The 12,216-nt window shown below is 40.6% G+C and overlaps 1 protein-coding gene across 1 annotated transcript in view; it reads left to right on the top strand.

Moving 5' to 3' along the window:
• Positions 1-12,216, top strand: part of UBE2Q2 (ubiquitin conjugating enzyme E2 Q2) — a 47,109-nt gene that overhangs the window by 18,269 nt on the left and 16,624 nt on the right. Inside the window, exons 3-5 of the mRNA XM_063169484.1 lie at positions 4,198-4,302; positions 5,860-5,916; positions 8,441-8,581. Coding sequence (XP_063025554.1) covers positions 4,198-4,302; positions 5,860-5,916; positions 8,441-8,581 — 303 coding nt within the window. The remainder of the gene's footprint in view (positions 1-4,197; positions 4,303-5,859; positions 5,917-8,440; positions 8,582-12,216) is intronic.

The following is a 12,216-nucleotide window of genomic DNA, read 5'->3' as shown; positions in this document are numbered from 1 at the left end:
ATTAAAAAATATATAATCTTGGATATCATCAGGTTTGGACTGCTTAGCTGCTTGGTTGTTGATGTTGGGCAAGTTTCAGTCAGCAGATAAAGACGCTACAGAGTTCTTTCAGCCCCTAGTGTCTCCTGAATTTCCTTCTGAAAATCAGCCATGCTTTAGATTTCTGAAGTATGAAACTGCCATCTGCCTTCTAGCGGCTGTGCTATGCAAAAGAGAAATCTTACTGTGCTTTCCCTTGTTCTGTTTAATATGATGGAAGTTACATGATGTGAGTCTGAAGCCTCAAACCTTATTTCATGAGATGTTAACTAGAACTCTACACTATTTGGAGGTTTGCTTTTTAAAGAGAATAGGGAAATGGGCTGAAATTCAGAGGCAGCTTTAATTCTCACACTCCAGACCTTAAATTTGCATGAAAGATGTCAAAAGTAAGTACACAATTCCTGGCATAAGTATGTTTACAGCTTGGGTAAGCTGCTGTCTTGAAATACACTGCTTCTGTGCTAATATTTTAGATTAATCCCACTTGGAGGCATTTCAGGGAAGAATGTTGTCTCTTGCAAACTCCCAGTGTGGCAGCAGCTCTTTCTGCAGTGGGAGTTGAAGAGACAAAATGCAGGACTCAGCTTTGCTTTAGCCTGAAGCTGCCCAGGGCTGCTGAGTGTGGGGAAGGCCAGGCCAGGTACTGTCACTGGTACCTGATAACCAAGTAGTGCCACACTCCAAGTGACAATTACTGCTTCCCTCTGTTTCCATTTATATCCTTCTTCAGCACTTTCTCAGTGGTAGGCTAAGATTTATTGATGCATTTATTTTTATATAGATATTGTGGGTGTAGGTAGAGACACACAGAATAATTAAGTCTTTTTATGCTTAAACTGTACTTCTTAAATTAATTTTTCTTCATAATCAGGAAACAGGGTGCTTCATAGTGAGCCCAGCAGGATATTAATACCATCAAAGGTATCCTAAAATTGTTAATGCTTTCATACTACATTAGGAAGAAATCTTCATACATAAAAAAGCCTCCTAGTGTAGGCTAGGAATTTTTCAGAAAAAATTGTTTTAAACTGTTTTTGGATGTGCAGGACATTAAGATAGGAAACACAATTCCAAGAGGTGTTTGTGTTCTGAACCAGCATTATGATGTCCAAAAGAACAACCAACTTCTCTGAACTCCTGAAGCATTAAAAATTATGGAGGCTGTGTATTCTACTGGTGTAATTTTTGTTATTTTGATATTCATTATAATCATTTTAACAAATTTAGAAATGTGTTGTGTTTGGTCACTTGTGCAACCTATTGACATCACTCCTTTACCCTGTGGGTTAGGAGTTCTGGTTGCTGTTTACTTTGTGCTCTAAGCAGTTTGTGTTCCAGGGCACCCACTGGTGTGCTGATAGCTCACTTCAGTAGCCTCCAAGTGTGTGTGTGTGTAAAGCATTCATTTTACATTAGTCAAGCCTGTGAAGTTACCCTGGAAATGCATTTAAATTATTAATACATGACAGAAATCTGCTCTCCCTTTTGGTAGTCTGTTCATGTACATACCAACACATACCAGATCTTGCTTAGAGCACAGGGCTGGATCAGATGTCTTCCAGACGTGACTTTCAGCTCAAATTACCCTGTGATTTTTCATACAGATGAGCAGAGGATAAGGGATAAGAGTGATGGTGATCCATGACAGAAAGATCAATGGTATTAAATTAATTCCTGTGGAAGAAAAATGTAGCAATAAGGAAGAAGGGTGGAAAGGTTGTACAGACAGGATCAGCTTCTTGCTCTGTCACCACCTTTGCAAATTGTAGACACTGATTGCAAATAAAGCAGCTGGTCTGTAGAAATGAGCTGCAGTATGAGTTCCATTAAGCTAACCCTACAGTGTAGAATCCTTCCAAGGAAGGAGATCCCTGCTCTCAGCAGGTCTCTGCCTTCCCCTTCCTGATGAAATGGTGCTTGTATGCTGAAGCACACCAGAATTGATCTGCCACAAGGCTGATGAGCTTCCACAGAGTAGAGTGATCTGTGGTGCAGTGGAAATGAGAAGGTGAAGAGCTGCTGGAGGCCCTTGTCAGGCGCAGCTGTAACTCAGCCCAGGCTGTGCCAGCACCTTGTTTTGAGGGTGCTCCTGTTCCTTGCTTGTGATGCTGTGCTCAGAAGCAAGGGAAGCTTACAGTGTGGCAGGTCCTGGCTGCAAAAATTCCTTCTGAATTCCAGTTCATCTGACAGGACTATTTGTGGGGAGGAGGGGGAGTGAAGGAAGCAGGGCAGGAAGCAATTCTTAACTCTCCAGTCCTTACTGTTTCTCTGTCAAGGCACATCTAATGCTATATTCATCTTCTTTTCCAAGGCCAGTGCTAATTGACCAGCCCAATGGTGGCAGTCTTCCCTCACTGCTTAGATTTATTTTTGTATGATTCACAGAAGATTTAAACAAATTATTTGCTCTGTGAGAAAAATTACAGCTCCTGGAATTGTATGGTTCATGCTCCAGCTCTCCATGAGGCAATGTTTGTGCAGAGAAAAAGTTTCTCAACAAAATGCATAGCAGTGCAATTCTAAGTATCTTGCACATACTGAAAATAATAGTTCTAGGACCTGTGGTTCTATCTGGCAACTAACTTTTTGATTGATTAACCTGATTCCTGTCTGCTGAAAGATTTAATGATGTTCTGGATACCTGGGAAGCTTCAAACAAGTGTAGAGTCTTGATGCTGATGAGAAACATGATTGTTACAGAAGGGTTTTTGCCAAAACCTATCATGTCTCATGTATATACTCCTAAGAAATGTGTTGCTGGTGCCCCAGTCCTTTAGGTGATATCTGCTTTATTTTTGAGTTAGGTTGATTATCTGCTTTATTTTGGGGTTGGGTTGGCTATCATGAATGATGCAGAAACAGCAGACTTGGTGTGATATTGTTCTAATGCAGGCTGGTACCTCAGTTCATGGCCTCAGATGGATAAATAACATTCCTATGAAGCACAGTGTGGAATTCTGCTGTAGAAGGGAAAAGCACTGAAGCTTTCAGAAAACATAAGGGCAACATTTTCCTATCACTGCTAGTGGTTAGGGCTTGGAAATGAGCTCTTAACCCTGGACAGACTGAATTTTTCACTTCCATTGGGATGAGGTGAGAGCATCTAAACTGGCCAGTAGCAAGGCTTTAGACAAGTGCTTTGGAGTGTGAGTGCAGAAATGACTGTCTTGCATGCTGCTCTTGACAAGTGGCAGGACAAATTCTCCTTGGTTTTGGGAAGAAAAGTCCATAAATGGCTGTATGATTTCTGCAAGCTTCATCTAGGTTAGTATTTTGCAAATCATGAGATGTTGACCCTTTTACAAGTAGATTTTGCAGTCCTTTTTTGTTCTCCTGACATAGCTGTGCAAAGACCTTGGAAAGGTAGGAAATGCAGCAGTATTTCATGTCTTGGCCTTAGCTAGGAATCTGAGGCTGTCTAGTGAAAGTGAAGAGTTGTAGAAATCACCTTCATTAGTGCGATGACCAAAGAGCAAACTTAATGTTTGTTTTTGCAGAAGTAAATAATTTTCTGCCTTACATTAGTGAGTGTGAGGTGGTGCATAGTTTGCAGCTAACAGAGCACAATCAGTGGAACAGGTTGGAAACACAAATCAGAGATAGTAACAGATTGTGCCTCACCCTGACACAAGATACAGCAAGCAGAGTGCCTGGGCTCCAGCTCAGAGCCCTCCTGGCTCCTGGGACTTGGACAGGGTTGGTCTTGCTTCTGCTGCCTCCCTGGTGTGCCCTGTGAAGGAATTCAGGGTATGGAAAACCAGACTGTTCCTCCTTGGTTATTTAAGCTGGGAAATGGGAGTGGGCCATTTTGTGTCATGGAATGTGACCATTTGCTTATTCAATAGTGATGTGTGGCTCAGACACCTATGCTTGGAATAGATGATGCTGTCAGACCAAAAATGGTTTTTCTGCTCATGGCTTTCTCCTTATACATAGGAAGATGAATGGGAGTCATTGCTAACTTGCCATGTCCTTGAGTTTCTGTTGTGGGGACTTTACTACAAAGATTGGAGAGGAAATTTTATTCCAGCCTTAGCAGATTTAAAGGCTGTATACTGACTTTAAGTTCAATATCAATGTGTGAAGAAAATTCTAAATATGCTTCTCTGTGCTTTGGTTTAAATGAACTTATCCATGTGTTTTTGTTGTTTTTAGCTTCTTCAGCAGCTGAAGCGATTAATATGTGACCTCTGCAGATTATATAATCTTCCTCAGCATCCAGATGTTGAAATGTTAGATCAGCCATTGCCAGCTGGACAGGTAAATCAAAAAGCTGGGGACACCTTCTTATGCCAATAATGGAGTTGGTTTTTTTAACTCCAAGAAACAAGATAATGGGAAAGATTGAACCCTGTGTAAACCAGAACTGAGATATGAAGCACTTTCGGATTATGGTGTCTTCAATGTGAATTTTATTTGCAAAATCCATTTAATAGTGGTGTGATCATATTACACAATTCCCTTTGAAGTCTCTGTATCACTGCAAGGTGTGTATGTGACACCAGTGCTCTCAAGTTTAATTCCCTCCTAAACACTATTCAAGCCGATCTCTGTGCATTTGGAGTGCTTCCCGAAGTTACTTTTTCTGAAATATTTGGCTCTTTGTTGAAGAGTATGTGTTTCACAGTATGCACTTGGATGAACTACTGTTGATGTTTTCCTTCTTCAATCCCTTGCAGAGACATGGGATATCCAGGCCATATGTTACTTTGGGAAGGGAGGTGCCTTGCTTATTTATTGTGCACTTGAAAAATTAAGAATTGTGAGGGCCTGAGGTAGTCTTCTTAGCCAAAATGTTTTGTATTGTGTTGAAAACAGAACTGGTAACTGACAGTAGCTGTTCTTTTCTGTTTTATAATAAGATTATGGGATCTTCTTTTTTTTGTACACATTAAGATGACAGGATTGCTAAAATACTCCTTTAGAGTAACAGATGCTTTCCTGAGGTGACAGTGCTATACTAATGACAAATAACTTGCTTAATTTTTGGTCACATGCCAGATTGTAATCCTATAGGTCCTTTCTCTGAGCCACCCCCTCAGCAGTGCAGCTGTAAGGCAATGGGCTGTGCTGTTAGGGTGTAGCTGTGTGAAGGGTCTCACATGTGCTGTGGAACTCAAAACAAGCTCTTGGAAAGTGAGTCTGAGTCTGACCAAAGACTCATCTGGTCCCATAGATTGTCTAGAGCAGTGTCATTACTTCTTTACCAAAGGAAGAGTGAGCAGAGGACAAGCATATCAGAATACTCCTGAGTATTTCTGCAGCTCAGAGTTCCTGAGCTTGGAGTGGTATCCTGAAAGAGAGTCATAAAAATTAATTGTGTTGTGTTGATATTTCCTCAAACAGGCTAATAGCAATGGCTATATGATGATACTAGTGGCTGCATGGAAGTTCCAGGTAGTGAGAAAAAGAATCCATTAAGTTCTAGAGGTCTAAAGTTAATTGAGTTTTTATCTTTCTAGGGGTGTAGCTTGTAGATGGATTCTAGTCAGAGCCATGATCTGATTTCTTGCTTAAGGGATGGTGGGTTGTAACCCACTTGATGTTTGTTGCATTTGACAGTGTCTCAGAATAGGATGTTCCTTATCTGAATTTAAAGCTTCTACTTAAAACTTAATTGGAATTAATTGAGGCATTCTATTAATTTTGCTTCGTGACCAGGAAAGCATCTTTATGCATCTTACCCTTATCTGCAAAGGACTGAAGTTTGACATGTCACTTTTGCATTTACTGCTTCTCTTTGAGAGTAGACTTGCTGATTTTGAAAGCAAAAAGTGTATGCAAAACTTATGCAGAACTTTCATTGTTGTATTGCAGAATGGAACAACAGAAGAAGTTACATCAGAGGAGGAGGAAGAAGATGATATGGGTGAAGTATGTCTATAAATGAGATTGTTGTCCTAATCTAGTAGAATTTTGTCATTTTGCTCTGCAATGTCTGGCTAATAATTAAATCAAACTGTAGCATGTAACCTCCCTGTAGTTCAACAGAAAAGATAATTAAAATTTGGATGTTTACCTGAATGTCAGCTTTCCCTTCAACCAGAAACCTAGTGAAATTTTCTTCTTAAACCTAGATCTCAGCTGTGAGGTACTTGGATACAGAGAATTGGACATCTGTTTGTGCTTTAGTCAAACAATACATAACATTGTGTGCCAAATCAGTAAGTTTTTGCATTGTTAACTCCTATTTCAAGCAGCATGTGAACTGGCTCTGATATAGTTGGAAGTGCCTCCCAAACTAAAGCAGACTTGCTAAGAGTAAATCAGTTTGCTGACTCATTAAATGGGTGAGCAAGTTTTTGACTGTAATAAATTGAAGGGACTGGAAGGACATTGAGGCAGACACACTAAACTTTAATGTCCATGTCTGGCAACATGGGGCCCTCTTTATTGAGCTTTTTAGTTGTAAGAATCACCCTTTTTGCTTGCATCTGCTACATGTTAGAATAGCTCCAAGATTCTTGCTTTCTACGCTACTACAGACTGCCTTATTATAGTAGAACTGTTCTGACTACTTCAAATTTAGATTTTTAATTAAGATTTAGTAAGAATGAACAACTCTCTCTGAATAAATGATCTTCCTTTAGAAAATATCAATGCTACCAAGTTCTTAAATTAATTTGTAGCAGCCTTTCTTATGCCATATTTAGCCTGATCCAGACTACATCTGCTGGAGCTGGTGTTTCTGTAAAGGTGCTGTGTCCCATGTCCTGCTGGCACAAGGCTCTGATTGCTTGCAGACTGCTAGAGTAGCCTTTTGCATTCTGTTTGGGTTACTTTGTAAAAAAGAGGTGTGATCTGCCATCATTTATCAGCTGTCAGGGGTCATTGTGTGTGGCAGTGGTATCTGTAACCTGTAATCTAGTCCCAGTTCTACACAGAGAAGCAGTGTTGAAAGAGAAGGGAGCCAACCCACCTTGTTGTTGATCAGCATCGACTCCAATTTATTGACCAAATCAGCCACTTGATATAACAGTGTTAATTAACTTCATGCATATTGCAAAATTCGAGCTCACAATAGGTTACAGAGAAAACTCTAACCCCTCCTTTTGTTTTACAATACCTGTGGTTTGTTTATTGAAAACAGGACCAGCGTTCTCACTGTGATATGAAAAGTTCTCAAAACCTTCATATCTGTTCCCAGAGCAGCTATCTGTTCCCAGAGAGCCCAAGGACAGAATGTTTTGCCTGTTATGGGAAGACTGTCTGAGAATCTTATTGTTTATAAAGTGGTGCTTGAGAGAGCCTAATTATTTATAGAATCAAGCCTGGGAAATGCTGCTTTATCTCTACCTTTTACTTTTCCCTCAGCTGTATACCTTCATGGCCTCTTTCTTTAAGCCATGCTTGAACCAGGCTCTCCACAAAGCAGTTTTCAATTCCTCAGCTCTGCCATTGGAGAAACATGAGCATTTTTAAGAATACTGAGTTTGAAGTCTGTTACAACTGAAGGAAACAGTGTTGTCAGATGCACCAGGTGTATTCCTTGTTACATAGGACATCCTTGAGTGTGGGTTTTCCTGCCATGCAAACTGATGGTGCATGGAGAGCAGCCCCAGGTGTGCCAGAGCTCTGCACACTGGAGTGTATCTGGTGGTTGTGTAACCAAAATCTGCTGGTGTGGCTGCTACAGTGCTTCCTTTTTCGTGTCAAGGTGTTTACGTGCTTCCCCTCCTCTCCACAGCCAGCATTTGAATCACCTTCAGACAGTTGTCTGAAGCTCAGGGTGCTTCTCTGCCACAAAGATAAGCCCATCTCAGGATACAGAGTGGAGGGGTTTTAGTGCCTTGGTCTGGAACATAGAACTGAAGTGTTGGCTTGGGTGATCAGAATGCCTGACCACAGAATTTTGTCTTATGTCCCAATTCCAAACTTACTGCATCTAATCTCTAGCTGAAATGTTAGCCTTGAATAAAGTACACATAGTTTTCTAATATTTAACTTTCTTGAAGGGTTGCTGTAGCCCTGCCAGATAGGTTAATCACAGCTTGTGAGAAGTGTAGTATAGATAGGATTCTAATTGCAGAAGGGCCTTTTAGAAACATCTTGGAGCTACCCTATCTGGGGGTACTTTTGGATTCTCTAGTCCAGTTTGCTGCCTACTTCAGTGAGCTAATTCTCTACAATCTTTATCTTCTTGCACAGGTAGTACTTGTTTCTGTGACCAGAAACATGTTGTGAATTTGGGTTTCATTTGTATTATGAAGGTTCCCTATACTTCCAGTGGTTATGTTGGCTGAGGGTGAAGTTGGAACAAAATAGAAGTGGGATCCAGCAATCACAAATGCATAGTGCTGTGCAGTATGTGAGTGTATCCCACATGCCTTTGGAGAGGGTTTCATTGAATGAAGAGCACAGGACAGTTACTTACAATTAACTTCTCTCTCTCTCGTAGGACATTGAAGATCTGGATCACTATGATATGAAGGAGGAGGAACCAGTTGATGGGAAGAAATCTGAGGATGAAGGCATTGAAAAAGAGAACCTTGCAATCTTAGAAAAAATCAGAAAAAATCAAAGGCAAGATCACTTAAATGTGAGTTAATGATTCTATGCTTTGTCTTTGCAATACTTCTGACTTTAAAACAGAGATGATTTTCTGCAAAGAAAGCCCACTCCTATACACCTAGACATAAATTAACCTGTAGCTGACTCTTTACCTGCTCATCTCCAGAGGTATCCATGGGTTATCCCTTTATTTCTTGCTTGGTGCCTTTGTTACAAGCATTAGTTTTCCTTGCAGAATCAGCAGAATGCCTCCAGGCTTTGAGCTTGACTTTTGTTGCTGAGCCCTTATTTAAGTAAAAAAACTAAAGCCATAATTAAAAGTGTGTTAAAAGTCATGGGTGACTTAAAATACTCAGCAAACCTGTGCTTTAAATCCATTTTATGCATGAGTTTATTTTTCAGTAGTAGCTGTGCCACCTGGCAGTTACTGAAGGGTGGTGGATTGTTGTGCAGTTTTTTTATTGCCATGCATAAAGTAAAGGGCCTTCAGCAGCTCTGCAGCTTTGTTGTCAGTTTTCTGTGTGATCTTACCAGCAGGCAGTTGTAGAAAAAGTCCTTGTTCTCCAGAGGCTTAGAAACGTTCTGTCCCAAGTGCCAGGCTCCAGAGAGGCTGCTGCTTCTCAGAGGTGCATGTAGGAGGGTGTGATGATGTCATACAGCCTTAATTCCATTTACACTGACTCCTAAAGAAATCAAAGTGTTTCTTTCATAGAGGCTTAAAATGTATAAACCATGAAATTTAATATTTCTGTTTATGATCTGCTTCATCCACAAGATTTTAGTTTTAACACCGAAACCTGATTGGCATTTCAGGGTTTGAAAGCAGGTAAACATAAGGTCCCCAACTGCTTTGGCTGTATAGTCAAGTCCTGTTCTGAGACTTGAGTAACCATAAGCACAACTGTCACTTACTGGTTTTGTTTAAACTTGAATGTTCACAGTTTGAGACAATGCCTAGTGAGGTTTTGTGTGTTTCTGTATGTATAACTCAAACTCCTAATAGTAAGGAGTCTTTAATTGAAAAAGAAAATATAACCTCTTGCAGCCTGAAAGGCATGGCCTGCTTTACAATCATGTAAAATGTGGTAGAACAGAAAAAAAGGTTTTTGTGGTGTCAGCATTCTTCCTTGGTGCAGAAAGCCTCTTAAAACTGCAGATTTTCTTTTGCTATCTATTCTTTTCCTATTTGGCCAATACTACCTTTCCTTTTGCTTTTTCCCTCCACATTTAGTGAAGTTGAAATGACCACTGCTGGTTTTCTGTTTGACAACAGCAGATTCAACTTACATAATAGCTGTTTCTCATGCCAGGACACTCTCGTTGATGCTGGGGCATAAACAAGGTCAGCTGAGTGCAGGGAACAGGGTATTCAGCTGCTGCTGAGGAACTGTGGTATTTTTGTGGGTCACCAGAAATAGCTGTGCTGCTGAAATAATTTCTCCAAGGACTTGTGGAAGTTTACTCCTAGGTGCTGGAGAACCAAAAGCTGTAGCTGTGCTACTGACCTAGGAAAGAGCTATCCCAGGAGCACTTTATTGGTCCTCCATGCTGCCAAACCAGGGGGCTTCTGATAGAATGTGTTAACCATGCTCTAAGAGCAGTTATTTGCTGAGTGTCCTAACACAAAGGAAAATCTAAATCTGTACAGCCCTCACAACTAGGTTTCTTAGAGGACTCTGAGTTTCAGAAACCTGAATGCGGTGGCTAAATTGGTCTGGTTTTTTAACACTTTTGGCATACTTTTTTCCTCAGCAGAGGCCAGTAAAACAAACCCATGCCACTTACATGCTGCTTGTTGGAAATGGGAATGTACAGCATAAAACAGGGCTTTGACTGGTGCCCAGTGCAGCCAGAAGACTTTTCATTTCCTTTCCATGTTCTTTGGCCCAGGTCCATGGGCTGTCCTCTCTCCCCTTGGCTGCAGTGCAGGCTGGAGTTACAGATCATGCTCAAGGCTCCTCCATGGGAAAGCATGCACTGCCACTGTCATTTATTCCTGATAGGTTAAAGACATTTTTCTGCTTCTCAAGATGCTGTCATAGGAGTTTTTAGGGTTTATGTGTGTTGTACAAGTTAAGAATGTGTATTTACTATTTTTGTAAATGAGTTCTGTCTTTGGCAGTATCCTTAATCCCTTTCTTCTTGCTGGCATCAGAAAATAAATTTGGCTTTTGGTACAGTATGTAACTTGGAGCAAGAATTAATCCTCCTCTTAACATTGTAATAACTTTAAAGAACCACTTGCTTACCTGTATTTAAAATAGGTCTTTGAACTGGAATCATTAACTTCAAATATTTAACAACTTGCTGCTGCTTGCTTTTCAGAGGTCTCTCCCCACATAGTCATTTCAGAGACTAATGCCTTTCTTATTTAGATAATGCTATTAGCTTTTCCTGTTTCATGCTGAGGAGTTTAAGCACTTCCCTTCAAAAGTCTCCAAGTCTGTACTTTCATCTTCAGATTTTATGAAATCTAAGGTGTCATTTCTATTTTTAGTCTAATCCTTGAAGGAAGTATGAAACTACTTGAACTTCTAGGAATGATTGTGCTTCTGCTCAAAAATTGAGAAAGTTCAGTAACAAATGGAACTTATGTTCTTTAGCTCTTTTTGAGTTACTTTAGATTTCAGTTTATTATCTTGGTGGAGTTTACATATTTTGTTTCAGCAAGTGATTTTTGGTCTTGTGGCTAAATCTCCTGAAATTTATTGAGTGAAGAGGTTTCCTGTTGCATTCTGACGTGTTCACAGTATTTTTCTGATCAGGCAGAAAACAATCAGATCTTTGGATAAAAAACTGCAGTGAGCTGCACCTCTTATCCCCTATAACTTGGGGGGAGAGCAGGCAGTGGGTGCATTTTGAGGGTTGGAAGGGGAAAAGAAACCCCTGATGTCTCTGTGCCCTTAGTACAGCAGGGCAGTGGCAAGTGCTGGCCCCACTGCCCCACGAGGTTCCTGTGTCCAACAGTGGCTCATCCTTGGGAAGAGAGTTTGAGAGCAGGACAGGCTTGTAGTGGTGCATCTTGTGAATATTTTTCATGTCCAGCAGTTTTGGCTGTGAGAATTCCTGCATCAGGTATTTCTGTTATGTGCAGCTCTCAGCAGCTGGCATGTTGTCACATAGATGTTTGCCTCTTGCAGCAGGGATTTCTCCAGCTTACCTGCTCATTGCTCTGGAGAGCCACAGTGTAGTACAGGACAGGATGATTAAGTGAGACTTTTTGTGCCTCTTTGATTACTTATTAGAAAAAAATAGTCACTTGGGTCTGGTGCTGCAGCTCATTTAACTACTTCAGATAAAATGGCTTTGCCTTCCTGCTCTTGGCATCAGCCCCATGTGACAGATACCCATCAGGTCCCATGATTGACCACTTATGTCTGAGGCAGTTGCAACTATAAATCTTACTGTCACAATTTGAGAAATGGGAACTTTATCTCCCTTGGAGTGTCAAGTCCCACTTTTCCAGAAGGATACTGTTATTTATATCTGGGTTCAGTCTTTGAAATTATAACTTACGTGTACTGAGTTATGGAAAAAGTTTTTAATTTTAGTATCACTGTAGTCAAAACTGACCTCAATGCTCTGTATGGTGCAGTGGTGGGATGCAAGTTGTGCTCTCTTCTAAACTGCACTTTACAGTGGCTCCAAATCCCACAAGTGACA

This window comes from Melospiza melodia, chromosome 15, assembly GCF_035770615.1.
Source record: "Melospiza melodia melodia isolate bMelMel2 chromosome 15, bMelMel2.pri, whole genome shotgun sequence".
Classification (NCBI taxonomy): Eukaryota; Metazoa; Chordata; class Aves; order Passeriformes; family Passerellidae; genus Melospiza; species Melospiza melodia.
This window is presented reverse-complemented; position numbering and strand designations above follow the sequence as displayed.